The sequence below is a fragment of the Adiantum capillus-veneris genome, chromosome 15 (assembly GCF_014529385.1).
Source record: "Adiantum capillus-veneris isolate H3 chromosome 15, ASM1452938v2, whole genome shotgun sequence".
NCBI classification, from domain to species: Eukaryota; Viridiplantae; Streptophyta; class Polypodiopsida; order Polypodiales; family Pteridaceae; genus Adiantum; species Adiantum capillus-veneris.
The window spans coordinates 101,539,741-101,566,886 of record NC_140945.1 but is presented as its reverse complement, the minus strand read 5'-3'; the positions used below and the strand labels follow the sequence as shown (position 1 = coordinate 101,566,886).

At 43.7% G+C, this 27,146-nt stretch overlaps 1 protein-coding gene across 4 annotated transcripts; it reads left to right on the top strand.

Moving 5' to 3' along the window:
• Positions 1-992: 992 nt before the first annotated feature.
• Positions 993-23,783, top strand: LOC147441177 (uncharacterized). Of its 4 annotated transcripts, none has more exons than XM_086482865.1 (5): positions 993-1,749; positions 2,121-4,378; positions 4,559-4,746; positions 4,868-5,106; positions 22,518-22,654. In XM_086482865.1, the coding sequence occupies exons 1-5, from the start codon at positions 1,483-1,485 to the stop codon at positions 22,521-22,523; spliced, it is 2,958 nt and encodes a 985-aa protein (XP_086338991.1). In that variant the 5' UTR covers positions 993-1,482; the 3' UTR covers positions 22,524-22,654. The 4 variants fall into 4 exon arrangements, with proteins under 4 accessions (XP_086338991.1, XP_086338990.1, XP_086338989.1 ...); XM_086482864.1 differs by having other exon boundaries at positions 994-1,515; positions 22,463-23,783; XM_086482863.1 differs by having other exon boundaries at positions 994-1,749; positions 22,505-23,783.
• The last annotated feature ends 3,363 nt before the right edge of the window (positions 23,784-27,146 follow it).

Sequence of the window (27,146 nt, the reverse complement as noted above, 5' to 3'; positions counted from 1 at the left end):
AAGTAAGGGAGTGGAGCAGAGACATTGATTCCAATTACGTTCCTATCATTGAAACCAATCCTAGAACCCACTCCATTTATAAAAGAAAGTTTTATCATTACATTGACTTCTCTTAGCTTTCATCTCTTCACACCATGCTAACTTATCTAATTTCTATAATCAAGCTTGGTAAAAGGAGGAATCTCTTTCTCTCTCTCTCTCTCTCTCTCTCTCTCTCTCTCTCTCTACACACACACACACCCCAATAGAATTAGAGCACTCCTTAGTTTGTTGAACAAGGGCTAGCACATGATGGAAAATAATGCCTATGAGAAGCTTCCAATCTTGGTATCAAAGAATGCTTTGCAGCATCTATTAAGAGGTCATGTCATGCATCACTTTCATAAATGCCATAGACTATATGTGTAGGAAGAGAGTATTGATAGTGTTCCACTTGGAAGAGAAGATAGCCCTATGAGAATAGAGGCATCGTTTCCTTGGCCGCAGCAACGTGCGGGTCACATACTAGTTGGAAAGTATCATCCAATTACAATCTCTTGAATGTGAATAAGCGAAACTACCTTTATGAGAATCTTTGTTCAATTCCTCTAAGGGCATCCCACCAACATGTATAGGCTCTAAAAAGGTACAAACATGAAGGGTGAACTTCCCTGCAGCTCCCATAAGTGAAAAGAAAGGTGCAGGCCGTTGATTGATTCTCTCGCACATGTGAACTATTTTTAAAGAGTTATTTAGTAAAAATCATTGCCGCTGCGAGTAACTACATGGATATTCCTACTTTCAAGATTTTTGATGCTACGGATGCCACATCAGCTACAATTGCTGCTGCGGTTAGTTTTCTGGTCCATGTGCGCACGCTTTAAGACTCATAAATGCAATGTGTGACCAAAGCCTTATACTTTGGGCAGGGAAAAAAGAAACTTGTCAATGCTTGGAAGAAATACTAATATCGATCGACTACCAAATTTCAAACGAAAGAGTCAGCGCCTCGAGCGAGCAACTTGAGCAAGAGAGAGCGAGAGAGAGAGAGGGGTCAAGCAGAACTGTAAAAGTTGTGTGTGTGTATGAGAGAGAGAGAGAGAGCGAGCTATAAAGTTCACCTACAATTTGCGCGTTCTCCTGATGAGGCTCAATCAATCGCCCTCGTGTAGCTGCGATCGTCTCCTGCTCTTCTGAATTATTGGGCGTCATTCTTCATCTTCCTGATGCAGCAGCTTTGAGCCGTTTTGTGAGTTTAATGGGGCTTCAAGATTTCGTTCATGCTGCACAGCGAATCTTCATTGCAGAAACACAGAGCTTGATCTGGGTTCTCGCCCAAGGTGAGCAGACCTTGAAATAGCAGCAGACTCGCATAATCGAAGAGTGCACACGTTCGCATCAGCATGCTCGCATAGAGGATTTTTATATGCTGCTTTGATAGAGCATTGTTCCTGTTAGCTGGTAATCCTGGAGATTGGGAGATTACAGCCATGCAGTACACATATGGATGGCACCTTGATGAAAAGAAGAGTCAAGGTTGGCTTGTGTCTCATATTGTCTCTCCTTTGTCTGTCCGTTCTGTGCTTTTGGCGAGTGAAAGGTGGCTTTAACACTTATGGAGCAAGCACGACTGTGGGATTTTCCAGCTATATTTCTCTGTTTGAACTGTGCATGGACATCCCTTTTGTATGGGGCATTTCAAGGTTTTTTGAGCTTCACAATGGTGGACAGCCTGCCCGTTCTCGACCTCCTCATACGTCTTTACAAAATGTATGGTCTGATATCTATGTGGCTTTATATGATTCATGATTTTCTTGTAATGGATGCCATTTTGCTTTGTATGCTTCATGTTGTAGTTGTAATGGGTGCAAGCTCTTGACGAGTGTTTCTTCGTGAGCACACTGTCTTTGTCTTTGAGATTTATTCATGAACTTTCAGAGATGTCTAAGATAGATGCATGGTAAGTAATGTCGTACTGTGTCATTGTCTCGCAAAAGGAGCAAAGCAAGAAAGAAAATAGGCATTCATTTGTTCATTTGTTCCATGGAGTATATCACATTGATCTTATCTATTTCCATGGAGCTGCCATTTCAATCCCATTCAAAGATTGTGCCAAACTAATTTTTGTGTGTCTAACTCAGAATGCAGAACGGCAGAAGGCTCGGCGCGAAGGATTTCAGACTCCTTACCATGGTTCCAAGCATAAGAGCTTAATCAGCCTTCCTTTTCCTTTCAACAAATTATTTCCATCAACATCAGAGTCATCACCATCATCATCACCATCACTATCACCATCACCATCACCATCACCATTGCCAGCATCTTCCTTTTCAACATTTTTGACGCCATCACCCTCTCCATCATCAATCACTCCGTCATCATTTCTGGCACCATCAAAATTACTAGCAAGTTCCCCCACGTCTGATTCTTCAACGCTACCAATAATTCCTAAATCATCAGCCCTGAAACCAGTTGTTGTTGCTGTAATAGTCACTGCAGTGGCCACATCTGCGTTTCTGGTACTAGCTGCCTTCTTTCGCAAAAGAATGAGACGGTCAAAGAAGAAGACGAAAGAAAATCCCTACAGCACCCCTTATGGAAGCGGACCTCTATTAGAGACGAGCAATCGCAGTGATCTTTGGAAGGATAACGTGAATGACACATTTGGGACAAAGACAATCAAGATGGATGATGCATCAGTTTATTCTGTACAGTCACTCTACAATGAGAGCCTCAGTGGTGGAGAAAGTGAATTCAATCAAGTCTCAAAGGTAAGTGGGCATCATAAAGGTTTGTTATCAAATGCACACAAAAAACAGGGCAGGCATGTGCTTGGAAAACCAGAGTGGATGGGTCCAGGTCGTTTTCGTGTTTTTGCAATGCATACAACAAAGGGGCAAGCTGTGTTGGGCAGGTGCCCGAGAATTGAGGAGTGCCATATTCAATCTTCTGAATCAAAGTTTTCTACAGCAACAACATCATCGAGTACACAAAACGTACTTCATGCCCTTCCGGTTCCTCCACAAGAGAAGGAAGCAAAGCCTGAAGCAACAGTGATTGATGCATTATTTGAAGGGTTTGGGCCAACACCCACCTGGCATGAATTTGATGTATCTGCAGTCGCAAGGGAGCCAAGTTATGTTCCCAGTGTTGATGAAGAGGAGGATCTCTATCCTTACAAACCTCCTGTCGAAGAGACGGACCTCTATCCATGCAAACCTGTTGTTGAGCGAACAGAGATTCATAGTTCAAATCCTTTCTTGACACCAGAAAGACATGAGGGTTTGCACTCTCACTCATCTTATGCAGCTGCCATTTTTGCTCCTGACGAGGAAACCTTATCGCTTTCAGCAAGTTCATACCGCTCGACAGACGGTTTCTATGTATCTCAGTCAAGGCCAAGATCAAACAGGTCAGCACATGCAGCGTCTCAATCGATGTATTCCTTTAGTACACAGTCTGTGCAGCCTCTTCCTCTCCCTCCGGCTCTCGTTTCAGCTGCTATTGTGAAGGCTCAGAAAAATGAAGGTACCAAGATTGCTTTATCAACACCTGTCAAGTCAATGGCAGCGGCCTTGTCAAATCGGGTTCAAGAAACACATCCCACTACGATGCCATCCTTGCAACGTGCCTCTCGTGCAATGGCAGGAAACGGTTTGTTGGGCACTGTTGTGAACCTACCCTATTCACAATCACCAGCCTCTTCGGTGGTTTTCCCTGACTCATCGGCCTTTAACAATGGACCTTTGCCAATCCAATCCTCACAATCTACTGAAAGTGAAGGTTATGGTGTGATATCATTATCTTCAAGTGAAAATATAGCCTCCCTGCCTTCAAGGATTTTAAATTTAACAATTGCACCACCTCCACCACCTCCACCACCTCCACCTCTGCCCAAGCTCGCTGGTGGAAGCACCGCTCCTCGGCCACCTCCAAAGGCAACAATAGAACCACCTCCGCCACCTCCAGCTCCGCCCAAGCTCGCTGGTGGAAGCACCACTCCTCGACCACCTCCAAAGGCAACAATAGCACCACCTCCACCACCTCCACCGCCTCCACCCCCATCCAAATCGGCTGATGGAAGCACCACGCCACGGCTGCCTCCAGTGCCTCCTCCACCCAAAATTCCTGGTGGAAACACCCCTCCACGACCACCTCCTGTACCGTCTCCTTTGATGGCTCCAAAGGGCCCGCCACCTCCGCCACCTGCTCCAAAAGGTCCTCCACCTTCACCTCCTATTTTTGATGGTACCCGGCCACCCCTTCCTCCAAAACCTCAAGAACGTTCGCCTGATGAAGATGAAGGAATTCCGAAGCTGAAACCGTTGCATTGGGACAAAGTTTCAGCAGATCCATCACGTTCTATGGTGTGGGACAGATTAAAGGCAGGTTCATTTCAGTAAGTGATTTGACTTTTTGTGTATCAAATTGCTATGAAAGTTTGCGTTTCTTTCTGGTTGTCTACTAAGAAAACATGTCTGGTAAATATCTGGGTATAAAATAGCTAGAGCATTAATGTTGGTGATGGTTTCAGCAGTTGAAACTTTTGTGCTTTGCACAATGCACATTGATTTTGCAGCCTTGATGAAGATGGAATTGCAACTCTATTTGGATTGAACACTGCAAATGTGAAAAAAGAGGTTGGCAAATCCCCTGTGGCCACAGTGAAAAAGGGTCCCATCGACTCAAGAAAGGCTCAGAATATAGCAATTCAACTCAGAGCATTGAAAATTTCTACGGAGGTGATACGCGATGCATTGCTGGAAGGTAAGGTTCTTGACATTTGGAAGAAACCTGCTCTACACACGGGTACTGTAAACACTGTCACAAATAAAAGGAAAGAAATAAATGTAGTTTCCAAATGCAAATGTTATGTTGTTTTGCATAGGTGATGGCTTAAAGCGGGAGCTGCTAGAGGTGCTGGTGAAAATGTCTCCAACACTGGAAGAGCAGAAGGCATTGATGAATTTTAAAAGCGATAAGTCGGTGGAGCTTGGCCCAGCAGAGCGTTTCTTAACATCAGTTTTAGAAATTCCGTCTGCATTTCAACGCTTGGAAGCCATGCAATTCAAGGCATCATTTAGAGAAGACATTTCTCATATAACAGATTCCCTTCACACTTTAGAGGTACGTTTCTACAGAAAATGAGAGCTTGATTGCATGTCAGTGAGATTATGAATTTTTCTTGAACCTGCAAGTATGCTGCTTCTCGAAATTATCTTTATTGAGACCTAGAGACCTTTTAAAACCTGCACATGTTCAAAAGAAGTAGCACAATGTATAAATAAGAAAGATGAGGGAATAATGACACAGCCAGCATCATAGCACTAGGCCTAGAAGAGAATCAATACCTCAATTTTGGGCTGGAATTACACAAGCAGTCTTGACACTATTAGTCTTGGTCTAGAGAAGAAATCCTCCTTTCTTCATGGTTGAAGCAAACCTTGTTTTACAGCTTTTGGATGTCACATGCTTGTAGCATTTTTTTTTCTTGAGCTACACCAGTTTTGATTTAGTGACACAGTGATAGTGTAATGCTTTACGACTGCTCGTGTCTGTGGGTGCCTACGAAAGAACAAGGGTGCTTAGAAAGCAATTTGAGTCCCAAGTGTGCTAATATGAGAGCATTTGGTGTATCAATAGAGTCTAAACGATATGTCATGGTGTTACCAAAGAGTGTTGATGATTGTCTGCAACATGGTTTGTAAAAGCTTTCAGCGCACTAGCATTTAGGCACTTGTTGAGCGTGGTGGCCTAATTCCAAATTAATACTGTATAACAGAAGTGCAAGTACCAAGTACCTTGTGCTACACTAGCTTCATGAGCTCTCCACTAGCACTTTTGATATGACCAATATTTTCAAAAGAGGCCCTTCCCCAGCATTTCTGTCTAGCCTCAGCCACATTCTCTCGCTTGCTGCTCGTTGCAGTTTGCCTTGCTTTTTACTCTCTCACACTCTCATCACATAATTGGTTATTCGGGCTGGGGTTTTGCTGCTTAGCATTTGGCAGGTGATGGCTCGCTTTAGCCAGCTGTGGTATCTCTTAATTAATGAACTGCAATCTTTTGTGTGAGATTACTCACTCCATCTGCACTACAACTGAGCCCTCGGACCTTTAATTTATAAGGTCCTGCTCTAAAAGAAACCAAAAAATCATCTACTATTTGCAGTAGGGTTAATGGCACTTACAAAAGTCAACTAGTATCAAAACTTGGCGCCCAAAAGCAATCCCTGTGTAGAATATGCCCATGTCAGCAAAATTTCATATGCTGCTATCATGTTATCAGTCCGAACTCTGTACAGGTCCAAATTTTCCGCCCCATACTGCATCACAATTTTAGCGCATTTTGCAGGCTGCTAGATTATAATTGGCCTTCAAGTCCTCTGTTCTGCTGGTTATAGCTCGGAGCATGCCACACCGTCAATCTTGTGACAGACCCCCTTGGCACCACGTGCCAACGGAAAAGAACAGACTGAACAACTTTAAGCACTTCAAATAACCACGGAGCTGAAAGAGATGCACGATAGGAGACGGGGAGTGGCGGAATTCCACCCCAAGAGAGCACTGGGCCCAAACCTTGGCGTGCCTTTCGGTATTTCTTTATATTACTTGAACTTTGTACAATGCCGGTACTCCATCCTCTGCACCTCACGTGGAGCATACCAGAGAATGAGCCCTTGGCTCATATTTAAAGGCCCTTGGCCTATGAAAAGCAGTTTACCTGAAAAGCTATAAACTCAAAAGCATCTGGTCCAAAAGCAGACGCCCAAGAGCTGCCAGTGCAAAAGCAGAAATTTGTACAGCTCTGCCACGTCAGCAGTCAGTGTAAAACGCGGAAATCCACACAGGTCTGCCACGTCAGCATGTTAGTGTAAAATCCGGAAATCCGTATTGCATTGTCAGCGCAAAATCTGGGACTCCGTACTATTGCCACGTCACACAGCCACACAATTGAGTGTGTGTGTGTGTGTGTGTGTGTGTGTGTGTGTGGGCTTGCTTTATTTTAATGTCTTTGGGTCACTTGGGCCCCATCGGACGGGGTCCCATAAGTTGGTACTGGGTGGGAACTTCTCTTTAAAAATCGGCCTCTCAGCAAGACTTTGCAAGTTGGTAAAACTTATGCTGCTTCTGCTTCTTCACTTAGGGTTTAATCCCCTCGGCCATGATCTGAAGGTTGGCTCCGTTCTTCAGTGAATTGACACTTCAGGAGTTTGTGACAAATCCTCCACGATTACACCTGCGTTCATTGACATAGAACAAAAGTTTAGTAGACACTATTAGCATGACACATGCTTTATGATCATGCACGATGCTATGTTGCATACAAATGCCATGCAGTCTATTGTGTGGAGCAAGTCCATGGACTTGCATCCAACTGCTCAGTGAAAACCATCATAACAGGTCCGGGACGTGTGTCCAGCCTTAAGCCTGGTTTAGGAAACTGGGTCTTGGGACTATGTCTGATCGTATGTATAATTGTTACAGATAATCATTACAAGGGGTCTGAGGAATTTGTTCAATCGTTGCAACGGGTCTAATTCGCTTGAAGAGGGTCTTAGAGATTCAAACAAATCCAAAATGAGTTCAAACAAAGTCAAACAAGTTCATACAAATTCCATCAAGTATCAGACAAGCTCAGAGAATTTCAAAGAGTATTCTCAAACAAAGTGTCTATCAATTGGACCCACAATATAAAAAATTGGTATATGCAGAAAAGCCTTCAGACAGTTGAACTCAAAGAGTGATCGAAAGTCCTATCTAGATGATAAGTAGGCATCATCTGCTGCTACTCCCATGCGTTTAAGAGAGATTCGTAGATCATGAATGTGCAAAATTTGATCTACAAATGTGCGAACAATAGGGGAGCAAGCACACAATCCACCATACTTGCACCATGGAAAAATGGGTTATTGAAACTATCTAGCAACTTTGAACAGGCGGTTCAACTTTGGGGGCACATGAATTATAGATAGAACTAGAACTGAAACAACCTTCACAAACACGAAAATGTGCACAATACAAGGGTGGATTTTTGAGGGGTATTTCTTCTTGCCTAAGCAATAAGCACTTGGGTGTTGAGTACAACTACCCACACTTAGGGAGGCGCTTAGTTCTCAGATGTGATGTGCACTAGATGCACAAGGGATTCTTTTCGGCCGCCTCTTATTTTAAAAGAACTTATAAAAAACAACTGCCAAAAACAAAAGCTACTACAAAAGAGCACAACAAGCTGTTGAGAAAAGTAACCCACATGTGTGATGTCACATGCACATCTAACCCTACGTGCATGTGGACAAGCTGGAACTCCTATTTCTAGGGTTTAGAGGAAAGTTGAGGGGGATAATAGATATGGCTTATGCTTCATTGCCGTGAGGGCCTTGGCTTATATAGGAGAGGAGAAGACCCCCCCTCTTCCATCTCCCCCCAAAACCATGCAAGGCATTCAAAAAATCCCAACCGAAATTTTTTTGAATTCTGTCCAACGGATAGTTTTTTTGAACCGGCCGTTCCGCCAGCCCGTTCCGCTCCCATTCCCCCCGTGTTCCGCCCGTTCCGGTGAACGTTTCGATTTGCCTGTGTTCCCGGTCCGACTGCCCGACCCCTTTGGGAACGCGTTCCAAGAACGGGAGGGGCCCGTTCCGCCCGTTTGTTACTCTGGGATGGCTATCTGGCTGAAAATCGCTTCCAAGAAGGGGGAGCAATAGCAAGCCAAAAATGATAGATGGAGGTGGAGGGCGATCCTTCTTAAAGCGCTAGAGAGTAGTAGATATAGAGGGTGCCCAGATATTGTTTTTGTGATGCTACATTATCTGGGATGTTGAGGGAAGGTGTGCCTTTATACTTTAAGGGTACATCTTAAGTACTTTTCCAGTTGTGGATCGGGTAGTGACTTTGCCATGGCTTATAAAAATAAATTATAAAAAAGTCATTTTTATTATTTTATCAAGAGGGCTAGGTACTTTGAAATTGCTGCACATTTGCCAACCCAGGAATCCGATTGTCGCAGAAATTGGGACGATAGGTTCCTCTAACCTAAATCTATATACTTGTAATGTCAAATGCCCAGTGAAGTGTAATAGCTTCCGTCAAAATGTGTGTATAAACCATTTATGCAAGAGGGTTCTAAAACTGGAAACCTAATCTAAGGGAGTTCGGGCATGCAAGTTCTGCGAACAACTCACAAAAATGCTGTTACTAAATCCCTTGGGCTCTAAGATAGTGCTATGTATAGGATTGGCTATGGAAGTCAATGTAGAATGCCCACGTGGCATATAGAGCCATGTGCATGTGACATCCCCTCCTGCTTAAGGTGAGGTACATGTATCGAGTTGCATGGCCTCCTTGTATGAGGCTAGCAAATTTGGATGATCGATGAAAAAATTCCCCTTCTACCTAAGCAGCTTCATGTATCCCTCGATCCTTGAACTTTAGGAAGTATAGCTTTGCTTGCTTCTTTGTACCTTGCTTGAATTGATGCAAGAGGATCTGTTCCAGCTCCATAACTTTGGTTTCATCAACTTTCTCCAATTGTTCCTCTTTTGGAATGCTCTGTGGACACCTTGAAACATTTTAAGCTAAGAAACTCAGAAAAAAATTATGATTTGTTCGTGCAAACGTAATTGCATGGAAACATCATTTATCTTTTGGATGATCAGAAAAGGACCATACATACAGAAAGAGAGTTTAGGACACTTTTTACCAACTTGCTTGAGACGTCGCTTCATAATCCCAGTCACCCTCCTTAAAAGAGATATCTGACGATGCTGTTAGCATACTTAGAGTATAACTCTTCAGCCTTGTTGAGCCGAAGCTTAGCAATCTCAAGAATCTCTGCATAGGTCTAACTAACAAGATTAGCACCAATTTTTTTTGAAAAAGATCAGCCAAAAGTTGCCTTGTAAGGAGTATGATCGACTACACTAGAGTACGTGTCATTTAAGACAGCCTGGACTAATGGCAAGGAGTGTACCCACTTTGATTGCTGATCATGGACATAATTTTAGAATATCAAATGCCAATTGATTGTAAATTCTAGCTTGTCTGTCAAGCTGTGGATAAACTGTTGTTGAGAAATTGAATTGTCTAGCAATATTTTCAAACAGTGCATGCCAAAAATGTGATGTGAACTTAATATCACGATTAAACACTATCGACTTGGGCAGACCACATAATGGATACTAATGCTTTATGCTTTATGAAAAAACGTGCAACATCTTGTGTAAACACATTGGCCTTGCAAGGGATTACCATACAAAATTTACTAAAGCAAATAACTATAGTTAGACATGTTTCAAGACAATAAATTAGTCACAATCCAAACTTATGTCCTCAAAAGCTCCCTTAAGGATAGGCAAAGGCATAAGAAGGCCTTGTTGCTTACAATGGGGAACTTCAACTCTTTGTCACATAATTATACATATTCTTATGTAATATGCATCTTTGGCCAATAAAAGAATCGTTTAATCTTTTGTGATGTAGTATTTATACACCTATGATCACCCGTTAATGCATCATGCACGTCATGCAAAATTGGTGCTCCGTGAGAAGGTAAGATATAAATGGTTCCTAAAGAAAAGCCACCCATCATGAATTACATAATTGCACGGACCTTGTGCGTTTGGTGCTTGCAACCAATGATTTTCATATTGTGAATATGCATAGTTTTTTGAAAAGATCATCAAAACCAACACCTTTTATAGAGAGAAAAGAATGATGGTAAAGAGAGAATCTACCCTTTCCTACTCAATGCGTTTGCTACAGGGTTAGCTTTGTAAGGCGTATATTCAATCATATCACCAATGTGTACGAAAAATTGAGACTAATGTATTTGCCTATTACTCCAATGTGCACTAGGCATAGATTGAAGCCATTTAGTGGTTGGTGATCTGTGCGAATCACAAACTCATGCCCATAAACAAAGTGCTTCCAATGCTTTAATGCATGAATGATAGAGAGAAGTTCTTTATCATAGACATAATAATTTTTCTCAAGACTGTTTAGTTTATGAGAGAGAAATGCAACTAGATGATCATGTTGTTGTAACATTGCGTTACTTGCATTTGCCCAAACCTCAAAGGGCTTCCCAAGAGGCAAGGATGAGACATGGTGCCTCAATGATTGCTATCTTAAGCGCTTCAAAAGCACTCTTGGTGGCCTCAGTCAAAACTATGCATTGATAGTGAGCCTTGACATTGACACCTTTTAACATGTCAGACAATGGTGTGGCAATATGTGAAAAAATTCAAATATGTGAACTATATGCTTGCCATTTCAAGCATTGGTCACTCTCTTACCTCACTTACCTTTGCCAGGTCTAGTTGAATACCATCGGAAGAGAGGATATAGCCCAAGTAGCTTACTGTAATCAGAAAAAATCCTGACTTCTTAAGTGCAATATAAAGACGGTTAGCATCCAAACAAACTAAAACTTTCTCTTCAGCAATAGCATGTTGTTCTTAGGTAGAAGAGAAAATGAGAATACCGTCTAAAAAGATAAATACGTACCTATCGACCAAATCTACAAAAATATGCATCATCATTTGATTAAACGTACCAAGTGTGCCAGTTAGACCAAAGGGCATGATAATGAACTCGTATTGGCCATGCTTAGTCATAAACGTCGTCTAGTAGATGTCTCACTGTTTGATCCTTACGTGGTGGTTGCCAAACTTCAAGTCGCGCTTGTTGAAAATACCTTAGTACTATTGAGACAATCCAAGATGTACTCGATGCAAGGCATAGGAAACTTGTTCTTGACCATCATCTTATTTAGGCCTTTGTGTCAGCTTATGATCCACACATACTACGATGAGCCATCCTTCTTACGAACAAAAAGAATAGGAGTAGCAAAAGGATTTTGGGACGTATAAACCCCATATCCAACAACTCACCTAGTTGCGGTTTAGCTTGTCTTCATTGGCCTCGTTCAACTGATATGGAAAGCTACCTGGAGGTCGTGCTCCATCTGTAAGGTCTTTTACATGATTTTAGGTCGCTCGGGAGGAAGTGTAGAAGGGAGATCATCTTGAAGAAACTTAGCAAACAACTCACCGTACCTTCCAAGTATACCTAAGTTTTTCGATGTGGGTTGACATAGATGACCGCCACTTGGGCTCCTCGGTGTAGCTCTCTCTTTGCCTGAATGTGGGAGATGAGAGGGAGAGAGAGAATTTCACTCTCGCTTCGAACGAGTATAGGCTGAGACACATTATCTTTGATGAAAAGCGTGAGCTTATCCCACACAACATGTACAAGCCACAAGTTGTGTTTCAACTTGTTGAGGATTTGCATATATTTTTTGGGACATTGTCCTTGACTGGGTTGAAACGTGCGAAACCACTCTATGCCTAAAATGACATCACACCCTGCAAGGTTAGAGACCTGATATCGACGAGTAAATTGTGCTTGTTGAATTACCAAGTTGACATGGTTACATTCTTGAGAGAGAGAGAGAGGCATCCATGCCTTCAAAAACCCCCTACGAAACCACTCTATGCCTAAAATAACATCACACCCTGCAAAGTTAGAGACTACATATCAACGGGTAAATTGTGCTTGTTGAAGTACCAAGTTGACATGGTTACATTCTTGAGAGAGAGAGGCATCCATGCCTTCAAAAAACTCGATGGGATTAGGAGTAGCTTGAAGACGTGCATGCTTTAGAAGAGATTACTAGTGACACCTTCAGAACTTCCAAAATCAAATACCATGATAACTCTTTGATCATTCACAAGAACCTAACATTTCATGAGTTCCTCATCATCAAAAGTCCCTTCTTGGTTAGCTTCTTGCTCTACCAAACTCAAAATGTTAACGTGAGGGGTAGAGCTAGAAGATGAAGTATTTGAGCCTGTTTTAGATTCTTTAGTACACTTCTTTTTCATGTGACCTACAATGAGACAATTGAAGCACCTATGTTCCTTTGCGTACAATGCCTGTTATTCTTTCATTCATTGACCACCTATAATTCCTTGAGCAGTTTTTTTATCAAGAGTGAGTCCAGGTTTTTTAGATATTTTCCTTTACCCTTTTCCTTTTCCTTGTCACTCTAAGTATTAGATAAAGAATTAGATTAGAAGAAGAAGAAGAATTGGGAGAGTTCTTTTTATTATTATTATTCCCTAGAGTTCGTTTCCTTGTCTTTAGAGGAGTCATTAGAGGAGGGGTTACCATTACGCTAGGCCCCTCTTAAGATTGCCTTTGTTGTGCTTCATCTCTTGGAGTTGAGCCAAGCGTCTAGCTTTGTGCAATGTCTTCATATCACAACCTCAATGTTAAATAACAATCGTCTAATCCAAAGAGGAAGGCCTCCAATCTTTCCTTGTTGTGTGACTTCCTCAATTGCCCACCTATTTGTGACACATGGTTAGCATACGACATGACAAATTTACCTTATTGAGACAAAGCCCGAAAGTCCTCTTTCAATCCTTGAGGTATTGTGGAGGCAAAAAGCTCGTCTTGAGATTCTCCACAAAAAGCTCGTCTTGAGATCCTCTTGGAACTCCTCCCAGCTAAGCTCAATAGGGTCATCCAAGAATGTCGCTTCATTGGCCGCGTTATGAGCGGCCGAATTCTTATTTATCCACTCATCCTTCCAAGTAGCATCACCCATGAGATGCATGGAGGCTAGGAGAACCTTATTATTTTCAGATTTTTTTGTAACAACAATATAAGATGTAAATTGATGCACCCATGAGTAAATCACAATCGTATCTTACTGTCATACGTACTGAACATGATGTTCTCGGGAATAGGGTCATTGATGTTTCGTGTAGTTTTGGTTGCCTCTGCAATGGTCTTAGTAACCTTATCATAGTTCGGCGCTATTCGTGTAGCAACAAGAAATATTTCGTGTGTTTGGTCGTCTTGTTGTTTCTACGTGTTTCATTTCGTTTCGTTTTGAAGATGCCAAGAAGAAACAAGTTGGTTTTGTGGGGCTGTAGGATACAAAATACTTGGAGTTGAACACTCTTGGTAGGAGCTACATATACATTTGCATTCAAGGGTATTGCATTATAAAAATTCAGGTAGGAGCACTCATCCTAAGCACTATCAATATTCACTTCCGCTGTACCTTACACGCCACTACCTTAAGGGCTGCCTCAATTCCACGATGTATGCACAATTAAGTATGTCGCATCAAAAAATCATCGTTAGGAGAACAATTGGATATTGTTTCTCCATCTGTCACGTTCACATGGCTCTGTGTGGCATGATGTATGCCTAATTAGGTATGTCGCATCAAAAATTCCTCCTTAAGAGAATGCAAGATACTATTTCTTCATCTGTCACGTGGACATCTAAATCGACTTGTAGAACCAATCCAGTACATAGAAGTGTCTTAGAGCCTAGGGGATTTAGCACCAGCAATTTTGTGAGCCTATTCACAAGACCGCATACAAAATTGTACCTAAAGGTCAATAGCAAGTCTTGGGTAACATGTCGTTGTGCAGACTTGGAAAAAGAATGATAAGAATTTTTGCAAGCTCAAGCCGACTGTTGTTCTGACTACCTCTTGAGAGATCTGAAGATCACATGATTGATCTGATACCTGGCAGTTTTCCATAGAGAGAGTAGCGAATATAGAGGTGTCCAGATAATGTGTTCGTGATGTTAAGGGAAGTTGTGCCTTTATACTCGGAGGGTGCTTTTCTAGTTCTGGGTCAGGCAGCGACCTTGACACGACTTATAAAAAAAAACCAAAAAAAGTCACTTTTAATATTTTATTAAGAGGACCATTAGGTACTTGATGAAACTGCCACACAATTGCCAATCCAGAAATTTGATTGTTGCGAAAATTTGGCATGATATCTACATGCTAGTAATGCCCGATACCCACCGAACTGTAATAACATCCGTCAAAACATGTGTACAAACCATTTATGCAAGAGGGTTCCAAACCTGAAAACCCAATCTAATGGACTTGTTTGGGCCGAGAGAGGTCTATGCTATAGATTGCACAAATCTGGTACAATGGTCTAGATGCTGTGGTACTTGATGATGATTATGTCGACGACGACGATGGAGACTATGACGATGACGACGATTGTGTCATCGTCAAGTCCGGGATCTGCGACGATGGTGACGAAGGTGTCGTCGTCAAGATAGGGATCTGCGATGACGATGACGTTGTCATGTACGAACTCCACTTACCTTGCATGGACCACCACTTCGCATGCATGGACTCTAGTTGACTTGCATGTGCCACCAAGTGTCCCTCTTTCTTGTGTGCTTTGCTAGATAGGGGTTCCCCATGTACATTGTCCACTTTCCCTGCATGCGTTGCCAGTTTGAGGGTCGCCCTGCTTCCAGATGCCTTACATGTCCTCTCTCTTGGGTGCCCTGCAATGGTTCAGGCACTTGAAGCTTCTCAAGCATTAATCCTCAAGTTGCTCCTACAAAAATTCAGCAATCATATCAAATACTTTCAACAATTTCAGATAATCAGCTTTGTCCATGGCTATTGGCCAAATCGGTGACAGAGGGTGAGACCCCATGCGATGGTGGTCGAACTCCCTGCAAAAATTCAGCAAGTGCCAAGCATATCAAATGCATTCAACAATTGCATATAATCTGCTCTATCCAATATGGGGTGACGAACTCTTTATATCTTTTACTCCTTTCTTGTGAAGGATCCGCAGCGGGTTCTCTCTCTCTTCGTACTATCCATGGGGAGATATTTGGCACAGAGCTTTCTTCATTGGGCTTCTTGGTCACTGTTTTGCTTGTGCAAGACCTGGTCCTATGGCATGAGCATGCACTCGATGGATAGGGGATGAGCTTAGATAGCAGACAGAGGAATAAGTTAGGGAGGAGGCTCCGAAGGAGTCTTCTTTGGCATGTACTTCTAGCAGAGTCGGATCAGAGGTAGAGAGAAGAGAGGCAAAGAAAAGGAGACGCAGGAGACATAGGCAGTCAAAAGTGCCTCCAGCTACTATGGTTTATAGGCATAGGGATTCCACTTGTGGTTTATGTTAGGAGATTTTAGAGGTTGGAGATATATCCTTTGATGTATTTTGTACCTTTTTATCTTGGGCTATGTGCCCTCATGTCTATTAATATTTGTGCGGGGTGACCCAATAGCTCTTGAGACTGACCATTGGAGACTGTGGGCTTGGGAGAGCTGTTCATTGGCACGCGTTCAGTGGGATCCCGGAGAGTGGTTTTGGAGGGACCCTTTCTCCTCAGCCGACCATCCAAGTGTCCCTTTCTTTCAGTATACTGTTCGACTGGGACGTCATATACTGGCAGCATAGAGATAGGCTCGTCCTGCTGCAGCACCTCATTGGCAGGAGGAGGGTCTCACAACTTAGTTCTTGGCAGCTTTTTGGGAGAGGTGGGACTTCAGACAGCCGAGGCGAGTCACTTTGTTCTAGTGGCTGGTCGCACACCGAGCTACAGCACTTGGGAGATGGCTTGTACATAGTGGTCTCTCAGTAGCATGTGCAGCTTGTGACCATCTTGTGGAGAGTCAGCGTCACTATCTTTGGGACTGTCCTCTGCCACAGTAGGTTTGGCTTCGTGTTCTTCGGCTGATGTCAGCTCTTTCCACAGCTCGTCAGTACACTTGGGGGGTAGCTGCTTGGTCCACTCTCACGAGCTCGGCACTTCAGTTTGAGCTATCCTCCACCAGCAGGATGATAATGATGCAGGGGGGTCGACCTACACTCCAGCCTGCTATAGAGCTTACTCCATAGAAGTGGTGCAGTGAGAGAGAGGAGTGTTGGGAGCTCATGTGCGGCCTGACACTCTGGTTCATCTGGCGGGCCCGCTGCTTCCGCATCTTCGAGGCTCGCCCTATACCACCAGCAGAGACTGTTCGGGATCTTTGGCTAGAGCTGATCCATACTCTCAGAGGATAGTTCAAGAGACTCCAGGGCAGCTCTGACCGCGTGAGGGAGCGCAGAGAGGCTTTCCTTCGACTCTGGTGCCCTTGGCTTTTTTTCACCATGGTCCGTGTGCTCAGATGACACTAACCGTCCACCTGTGTGGCTTTTCCCTCCTCCCATCTCTTGATTTAGTCTCATTGTACATATGCTTTTTTTTCATTGGGAGAGTCTCCCCATCATGATTGTTGTAGCCCTCTCTTGTTGAGGTGGTTGTAGCCCTATGGGCAGTTTCATTAACTAATAGAAGGATCTTTTTCTCGGAAAAAAATATATTTGTGCGGTGTGTGTGTGTGTGTGTGTGTGAGAGAGAGAGAGAGAGAGAGAGAGAGAGAGAGAGAGAGAGAGAGAGAGAGAGAGAGAGAGAGAGAGAGAGAGAGAGAGAGAGAGAGAGAGAGAGAGAGATGAAATGATATATTAACGTCTACAAAAGGCCAAAATGACCTATGAGACCAAACTGATTACAATGATGAGTCTAGTACCAAGTCTGGGTACAAACAAAGAAAACTACAAACTACAAACTGAGATAGGAGTGCTGCCGACTCCTATGGGTGGCTGGTAAGCTGAGCAATGGTATCATGCCACAAAGGTACAAACTGGGGATAAGTGTCACCATGATACAATATAGCAGTAGCATGAAGCCTATCTTGATCGACACTCTAGGTGTCGTGCTAGAATCCTGTGGATCCTCTGCCGCAATCTCCTCCGGTGCTGCGTGGCTCCCCTCCTCAGTCGTGGTCGTCTCGATCTCCCCAACTCTATACCTCGGTCAATGAGAGTACCGTTGGTGTGTGTATGGGTGGGAACCGAGCTCTGTGATGGTGGTGTCCCCTCTACCTCTATGGTACTCGTACTGAAGAAATCTGAGATGCGTCTCTGGGACTGTCTCTGTCTATGCCCTCTCAATAGAGAGTCTCTATGCCTCTATATCTCAAGTAGAAATAATCCGAGACATCTCTGATCCTGATATCTCATGACTCTATCTAACGAGTTAAAACCATCTCTGAATAAACAATGAAAGCGTCCCTGTATCTCATAGTAGACTGTGCAGTGACATATGTAGTGAAACGTCTCTGGCTCTGCATTATTCTATGTGCTGAGGCTAGAGGAGCGTGGGTCAGAGCTTCAAGGAGACCGCAATGAGTCAGCCTACTGCCTGTTAAATAGAGCCTTCTCATCTTTCAAGTAGGGCAGCGCATGTTTGGGTCGATAATCATTAACCAAAAAACTCATGAGGATGAGAGAGAGAGAGAGAGAGAGAGAGAGAGAGAGAGAGAGAGAGAGAGAGAGAGAGAGAGAGAGATGAAATGAAATGTTATATTAACGTCTTCAAAAGGCCATAGTGACCTATGAGACCAGAAAGTTACAAGGTGGTGGATCTGATACAAAGTCAGAGTAACAAAATAACCTAACAACAGTACAAAACAAATATATTATGGGATTCTAGATTGGTCGATGTGAGCTAAGCAGAAAACTAAGCAAAAATGGGCGGCTAGTTGGGATAGCTGAATCACAAAAGATCTAGCATCGGTCGTTGGCGAATCTCATCAATTTCCTCCATGGTTAGTAGTCTGTCGTGCATGCCTGGCCAGCGTGCTCTGAATCTTTTGACGTAGCCTCCGTCGATGTTGTGTAGTCCTTTGCAGTCGTGGGTGCCTGGATTTCCCCAGTTTGGTCGATCAGTGTGCCTTTGGCGTGGGACGAGGGGGAGCTCTGCTGTGGGAGTGGCTCTTGCGGCTGTCCCATGTCTGCTCTTAAGAAGTTTGTAATCCGTCTTTGAGACTGGTTAGCCTCGCCATTCATCAGGCTCTCTCTGTGTCTGCACAGCTGGAGCAAGAACAAACCCAGGCATCTTTGATCTTCGTATCCCATTACTCTTGAGAGTGGTCCAAAACCCTCTCTGAACAAGCAATGGAAGCGGCCTCGTATCTCGTAGTAGACGGGGCAGCGGCATGTATAATGCAGCTCTGTCTCAGGTTCCATGTCACACAAGGAGCATGTCCTGGCCTCTGCTGGTACTCCGCTGTATCTCCCAGTTTCAATCCGCAGCTGGTGAGACGATGTGCGTAACTGGCCAATAGCACATCGTATCCCATGAGACAAGTGGGTATCCATGTATCTGGGTCTCGTCACAAAACCATCTTCCGTAAGCTGGAGAAGGTGGTCTGTGTAGAAAGCCATCTTCGTGCCCAGTTCTTGTGCTGGTTGTATCCATGTCCTCCTGGTGTCTAGCTGGGTCAGGTCTTGGCGGATGAGCTTGGTGATCTCCGACTGTGTAAGAATGAGAGATGGTGCATCCAATGAGTACTGGAATGGTGGCAGCTTGTCTATGCTGAACCCATGCGCCTGAAACCATGATGTCATCTCCCCATACCAGCATGTTGTATCTCCTTGTATGGCTAATTGTCGAGAGGACTCAAGTGCTATGCGAGCATATCTGTCTCTGGGAAGTTCCCATGTGCGGTTTATGGAGGAGACTGATCTGGTGAGCGCCTCCACCACTAGTGGGGGGGGCGCTAGCTCTGCCGGATAATGGCCCGTGGTACTGATGCCTTGGCTCTAATGAGCTGCGAGATCATAGAGACGAGAGGTTTCTCCATGTTCCCCCATCCGTCTGTGCGACCCGGCCTCCCGTGGTGATCCAATGAAGGTCCCCATATCTCAGCCCCATAGAGCAATGCTGAGGCCACCAAGGTGTCAAAGAGCCAGAGCTTCGTCCGGGGCACCTGAAACTGAACCTGCGAACACATCCTCTCCAATCTACCCAATGCTGCGTGGGCTCTAGTCAGTCTGGTCTCTGCTGCTCTTCTGACTGAGAATGTGGGTCTGCTAAAAACCACTCCAAGGTAAGTGTAAGCGTCTGTGTACTCCACAGTCTCCTGGCCGTATGTGAATGTAGGTGCTGATCTCGTGATCCACTGTGGGGTGGTATTAAACACCATAACCTTGGTTTTACCAAGGTTGACAGACAAACCACTTTCGTGGTCAAACGTATGCAAAGCATCCAATTGACGTTGCATTCCCTCTGGGGATTCGGAGATCAACACAATATCATCCGCATATAAGAAAAGTGGAATCCATGTCCCTGCCAGCTGTGCACCTTTATCCCCATCGCTGTCAATGTAGTCAGAAACCTCATCCACATACATACCGAAAAGAGTAGGAGAGAGCGGGCAGCCCTGCTTCACCCCAATAGTGGAGTGAACCGGTGTTGAGAGTCCCTCCGGGGTGCGTACATGCCCTACTACTGATCTGTACAATGCCATGATCCCCCAAATGAGCTATGTGGGTACTCCCATTTCCTGTAATTTGCGCATCAATCTAGCTCTGGGTACTGTGTCAAAAGCTTTGCAGAAGTCCACAAAGCTACAATAGATCCGTCTCCCATGAGATCTGCCTTCCTCGATGATGGCCCTGAGTGTCAAGATGTGGTCAAGAGTAGAGAAGCCTCTCCTGAACCCTGCCTGCCCAGTTGCACGCATTCCTTCCCTCTCTGCCCATCTACTTAGCTGTTGCTCAAGAATGGATGCATACAACCGTGCCAATGTGTGCCCAATCATAATAGTGCGATAATTCCCAGGCTCCATGGGGTCTTCTGACTTGAAGATAGGTACGATCGTAGATAGGCTCCAAGTGTCCGGTAGGCCCTCACACATGGCACGGTTAAACATAACTGCTAGAAGCTCTGCTAGTAGGTCTTTGGCATGCATGAAATGCTCAGTGACTAAGCCATCATGATCATATGCTCTCCCAGTCCTCATCCTGTCAATAGCTTTCTTCACCATCTCAGCGGTGAAAAAAGCACATGTGTGGGCATGGGTCGGGGGGGTTGGGGAGGGGCGGCTGTCTAGGTACTGTGTACAAAGATGATGCGTATTGACCCCAGGTCTCTGTGGAGGAAATAGGGGGGGGGGGGGGGGGGGGGGGGGACTGCTCATGAAAGAGCCGCCACGCCTCACGCGAGTCCTGACTCAAGAATAGCTGATATAGATCCTGTTCGAGTCGAGCCAAAAAAGCCCTCTTCTTCTGCCGTACCAGGCATCGGAAGTCAATCTGTGACTGTCTGTGAGTGACGTCCCCCAAAAGCACCTCCCTCTGAAGTCTGGCTCTAGTCTGGCGGCACTCCTCATCATACCAGCTGTTCGGAGGCATGCTCCTTGATCGGCGGCTCTGCTCAGGCTGGGTGTGTGGGTATGCTTCTGCTGCTGCCTCATGTAATGTCTGTGTCAGTATAGTAGTTAGCTCCTCCAGAGGTTGCCCCGGGTCCTTAGTGCATAGGCGTTTGTAGATCCCGTCCATGTATACAGAATCCGTCTCCCGTGTGAATGTGTAGCGAGTAGGGGCTGCTACCCGTGGCCTGTGTGCTACACTGAACTGGAAAGAGATGGTCATCGACACTAGAGCATGATCTACTGCACCCGGACCGGTCTGGGCCCAACTGTAAGATCCTGGATACTAGAGATGAGATTCGGCTGTGCCATGACATAGTCCACTGTGCTGGCTCCATGCCTGTGAGGGAAACATGTAAAACCTCCCGCAGCAGGAAATCTCTGTAGGCCGTTCAAGATGGCCAATCCATGTGCAGTGCCCATGTCTATCAGGTGTCGCCCATACTCGGTATATTCCACATCGTGTGATAGTATGGACAGGCCCGTCTCCACAACATCTAGCTCTCTTAGCATCTCTTTTGAAGTATCATAAAACACTGCCTGGTGATGGGCAGTCCTAGCATTGAAGTCCCCTAGGATGATAATGTCACCATCCCTAGAGAACTCCCATATGTCATCATCCAGAATAGAGAAAGGGGACTGTCCTCTGGGTGATGCATAACCTGATGTACTCAGGGGAAAGTAGCAAATAGCTAGGTAGAGATATCTGCCTATCTCTGCTTTCAATCTCACCCACATGTACCTAGCCTGCTCATCCCTACGGGCTGTATGTATCAGTGGCTGCAGATCCTCTCTAAATAACACTGCCACTCCCCCCGAGCCCCGCCCTCTGTGTTCTGAGCGTGTCTCCTGTCTGTAAGCTGTCTCCCACCTGTATGCACTGATGTGAGGCATGGATTGCCCAGGGGCGCGGTGTGTCTCAGAGTAAAAGATGATGTCTCTTCCAGTAAAGCTATCCTCAAAAGCACCTACATCAAGACGCATAGATCCATTACAGTTCCAGGCAGCCACTTTGAGTGTGGTCCCATAAGTCTCACACCGTGATGTGGAGCGTCGCTCTAGTATTACCACTTTTCTGTCTCAGTAGAAGGCAATCTTGCCTTTTCCCCTTGCCGCTCTAATCTCCGGCATTACTTCCTGCATATGAGCGATCTGCGAGAGGGTGAGATCATCCCCGAGAAAGATGCCAGTCTCTTTAAGAGTTGGTCTTTTCTTCAAGAAGGACTTCTTCGCTTCCATGGAGGGAAAATGGAGGATGAGTGCTCTTTCTTTTGAGGTTTCTCCACTGCTTCCATTTTTCTTTATGTTGCCCTTGTGTGCGTCGGCTCATGAACCCCCATCAAGGCTGTGAGTTCTGCATCGAGAGAGAGAGAGAGAGAGAGAGAGAGAGAGAGAGAGAGAGAGAGAGAGAGAGAGTGGTATGCAGACTGCATGCGGTCAGATTAGAGATAGTCGCTTGTTCCTGAAGTTACTAGAGGCAGTTCTAAAGACAGGAAACCTCATGAATAGAGGAACCGCACGGGGAGAAGCAGAAGCTTTCAAACTTGACACGCTATTGAAGTTAGCAGATGTCAAAAGTGCAGATGGAAAAACCACCCTGCTGCATTTTGTAGTGGAAGGGATCGCGAAATCTGAAGGCCTTCGAGTTGTCAAGACAAGCGACGAGGCAGACCCTACCCTTGAAGTTGAGCTGAAGGAGGTTGACTTGAAACGCAAAGGTTTGGAGGTGGTCATGTCGCTGTTCAATGAGCTGGAAAGTGTAAGAAAAGCAGCTGGAATCGATGCAGATGCATTGAATCAAGCTGTATCAAAAATTGCAATGAAACTTTCCTCCATCCAGTCAAAGCTCAAAACAAATTTTCAAGTACAGGCAAGCTCTACCCAAGAGATGCCCTTAAAGGACTCTTTTTATGCCAACATGGATTTGTTCTGTTCTCAAGCAACAGACGACGTAGCAAGGATTAAACAAGATGGGGCTAGAGTTCTTGATAAGGTCAAGCAAGCTACAGCTTATTTCCATGGGAATCAAAGAGAAACTCAGCCATTACGATTGTTAGTGATAGTCAGGGACTTTCTGTCAGTGCTGGAGAAAGTATGTAAGGACATTGCAAAGCCTCTGAAGATGACCATTCATGGCTAAGTGCTTGTTGATTGGATTTTGGTTGAGCTCTACGCTTTGCTTAGAAAATGTGGACCGTTATTATGGCAGAAATGCTTCACTGTATATGTGTACTAGAATCCTTGTTACCTCAACACTTCAGGAAAGGTCCCCCACATACTTTTCAGTGCTGTTCCATGAGACATGAAGATGCAGGTATCATATTTTCCTTACGCGGTATTGCTCTTGGAGCAGCGAAACGGGAAAAGCTCAAGCGCGCCTGCATGCTCAGCAAGGGGGACTGGCGTGTCAATTCAACAATGATGGCCATTTTATTGCCACCACCTGTTTGACAATGTATTATGTGATATGGGTCTGTAAGTATGTAGTCTCCCTCAAATCTCCATCAGTGGCAAAGAATGTTGTATGTATAAACTGTCTTAGTATAGCTCTTGCAATCAGACTCAAATTCTGCCTTTTGTGGATTACACACTCAAGTACATTGCCTTCCATTTAACTACCTTGTGGATGTTTGTAGTCTAGATCATGCTTCATAAGCTGGAGTACAGGTTTGATTTGAGGTCATCTTGTATATAAGATTTGAGATTTGTTAAATCTTCTTTGTGCGAACAGACCGTGTGTTTTGCAATTGAGTGTGAGCTCTTTTGGCCTTTCTTTGATTCATTCAATCTACTCCCTCCCTTGATTTAGTGTGAGCTACATTGTGGTGTGGCAATCGAGGATGCCAATGGGTGTCCGTGCCTGACAGTACACGGATTCACCAAGTGCTTATAGAATCTTGATTGAGGTTAAGCGTTTTCTTGTCAACAAGTTATGGTTAGGCAAAACATCAAATTCTGTTAATTAGTTAAATTAGTGGGAGTATAAGCTTGGAATCAATGCCTAATATCATTCACTCACAATTTCTAGTGCACAATATATGGTAGCTCAGCTCAAAACAAAGCTACTAATTATTACACAACATGGAAGAGATTGTTCAAAGGGAACCGTTTCGACAGCTTGCCTTTTCTGAGTGCAAACTTTATGCAAAGCTCCTTTATGCCTGAGTGTTGCTCTCTTCTCATCCTCCTTCCTTTCTTCCCTTTCTCTTAACACATTTTCAAGTCACTTGTTTTCTTGCATTGCTTCCCCTCTTGCCTATCTCCAACACACTTTCAAATCAAGATGTAGGTTTCTGTATCCATGGTGAGCTCTATGAAACTTATTGAATGATTCATGACGATGAAAAATGGATTTCTCACACACTTTGCAAGCTTACATTGTAAATGCAAAGAAAGGCCTCTTTTTCAACCCAGCAATGGTCATTCCTCTATACCATGGACAATGTAAGTATGAAATATCCTTTCCAATGATGCAGTTAGCAAGACAAGCTAGGAAAGATTTAAATGAGCCCTTATTTCAAAACATTATTCCTTTTGCATGACGCATACCCATATGGTAGATTCATTAGCATTGTTACAAACAAAGCTAGGAAAGTTTTAGATGAGTCCTTATTTCAAAACATTATTCCTTTTGGGTGATGCATATCCATGTAGTCGTGGAATTTTGCAAGACTACATTGCATGCACACTTAAAGAAATGTCTTCTTCTTGGATATTTGAATTCTATCTCCCTATACCAAAGAGTCAGTGCGTGGGTCGATGAAAGGGCAGTCCACCCTACCTCCCACCCTTGAAGGATTGGCTACCCCATGGACCGGTGCTGAGGCCAGGCTACATTGCATGAACACTTCAAGAAATTTCTTTTTTAGACCTCACAATGGTTATTTGTATGAAACAAATGGTCGGAGAACTTTTATATGAGCTCATTTTAATGTCTTTTGTATATGATAGATAACCATGAATATCATAAGGTTGAATATTGTGTCCATTGATTATCAAAGAGCCTCGGAGAAGTTTTCATTGAGCTCTTCTTTATGTAAGCTGTGATTCTTTTAACATGGCATGACTTGGAGGGAGCCTATAGATTTCTCCAAAAACAAGTTTCACACCATTCATAAAGACTTCCCTTTTTGGATTTCTCGTGCCTTCCTTGCATATTGGAATCTTCATTTATGTCCCATCCAAGGCACACAAGGTATAAGGAGCATTGCCATGCACATAGTTTTAGCAACACAAGGACCAAATTACCAATTTCCTTGTCATAGTATGTTCATTATTCAAAATTTTCATACACCATCACCCAATTTGTCTCCTCAATAGCTTGTGGTCTGAGCGTGTTCCTGTTATCAACCTTATCTTTGCTCTTCAGCCTTGCATTTCTCGATCGTGTTACTACAAATCTCAATACCTTTAGGCCTTCTTTCTGATTGTTGTGTATATAAAGCAAGAAGGTCTTCCCTTCTATGTCCATCCTCCCAATGCAATCCATTTCATGTAGGACTCACACTCTCAATTGACATTATGGGGTTCTAAGCATATATTAGCGCAACATGCATATAACCAACGATTGGGCTATGTGGCAATAATCTTGGCCACTCGTGAATCTTTCCCTTGCAAGCCTTTTCCAAAGATTTGATGATCAAACAATAACCAGGTTTAGATTTCCCATTTCTTGCAAGAATGTAAATAATATTGAGGGTAAGCTTGATATCCGTTCTTTGAAATAACTCTTTGGCTTCCTCAAGAGGGCAATTCACATCTATGTGCATTGTTTTCCTAGCACAACCATAACAAAAAATTATATCTTCCAAGAAAATTTGCATAATGCTTTTGCAGTTTTTGTACTTAGTGTATGATCTTCCACCTAGTTTGAAAAATCTTCTCTTGCAAATACTATGTACCTGATTTGACGCACTTCCAAGTAGTTACCAAGTCTACTACCCATATATGATGATGGATAATAGGTGAATAGGGTGTAGCCCACATCAATGCCTTCTTGCAATTGAATATATTGATAGTTTACACAAGGCTCCACAAATTGAATAGATTGATAGTTCACACAAGATTCCACAAATTGAGAAAATTCTTAATACATTTCTTTCCACAAATTTCTTTCTTTTATTTTGGCAAAGGGGGGGCAATGGCTTCTCATACACCTTGGTGTCCAGCCCATAGAGTCATGAAACTCCTTGATGAGCTTCTTTTGAGTATCCTTATCACACATTCTTATTGTGGTGTTCCATCCCTTTGGAGTAGCGCCTAATAATAAGCAATCACTCACCCTCGTAGAACTTCTCTTTAGATGACTCAAAAGAAGTTTTCCAAAAGAATTTATTGCCCTTAGCATGAGAATAATGTAAAACTTTGTAGGTACATAATCTCTCACAAAAATCATGAACTCTTCCCCTTTCTATTGCTCTAGATGGCATACCTACCACTAGATTGTCCTTCCATGCTAAGTACTTGAACTCTGGTTTCAAGGAATCCATCACAAACAGAAAGTTTGGGAGTTGAAAAATCAATTTCCACTACCACATATGCCCCTATTAATCACTCTTTATTGCACTTCAAAGATTTGCATGTGAATGATTTTGTTGAAAAGAACTCAAAACTACAAATCTCACCACATAGATATTTCCTTCTTTATCATTTATTGCCTTATTTCCCTCCAATCCTTGTAAGACTTGTATCCATTGTTGCAATCATAGGTCTTTCACACTTATAGTCTACATTCCTCAAGGTTGGTGATGAAAGTAGTAGCTTCTTTAACTTCCTAAGGTTTGTTTGCTCTTCTTACCATTCACCTTTATTGGCTCTTTCTCAATAATTGATGAAGAGGATTAGCTACATGTGCATAATGTGACATCCAAGTAGCATAAAAGATGCATGCTTCTAAACATGTTTGAGCTTTAGTTATAGTGGTATTTATCTATTTCATCCCTTGGATTACATCACCGTCTTTTGGAAAACGCCTTCGATAATGTTGGGGTAAGCCCAACTTCTGGTGACAAAGTGGTGTCTATCTATGAGGCTTGCATAAATTGGTTAGACCGGAGGTCCCTAACACCTTAAGGTTTTGGGGTCTAGATGGCTAGACCAATTTGTGGAAC

Bases quoted from the DNA above. Each gene is read 5' to 3' on its own strand.
- LOC147441177 (XM_086482862.1), top strand. From the start codon at position 1,483: ATGGATGGCACCTTGATGAAAAGAAGAGTCAAGGTTGGCTTGTGTCTC. The intron at 1,750-2,120 runs GTATGGTCTGAT...TGTCTAACTCAG, and splicing joins CTCATACGTCTTTACAAAAT to AATGCAGAACGGCAGAAGGC. The intron at 5,107-22,462 runs GTACGTTTCTAC...AGTGGTATGCAG, and splicing joins ATTCCCTTCACACTTTAGAG to ACTGCATGCGGTCAGATTAG.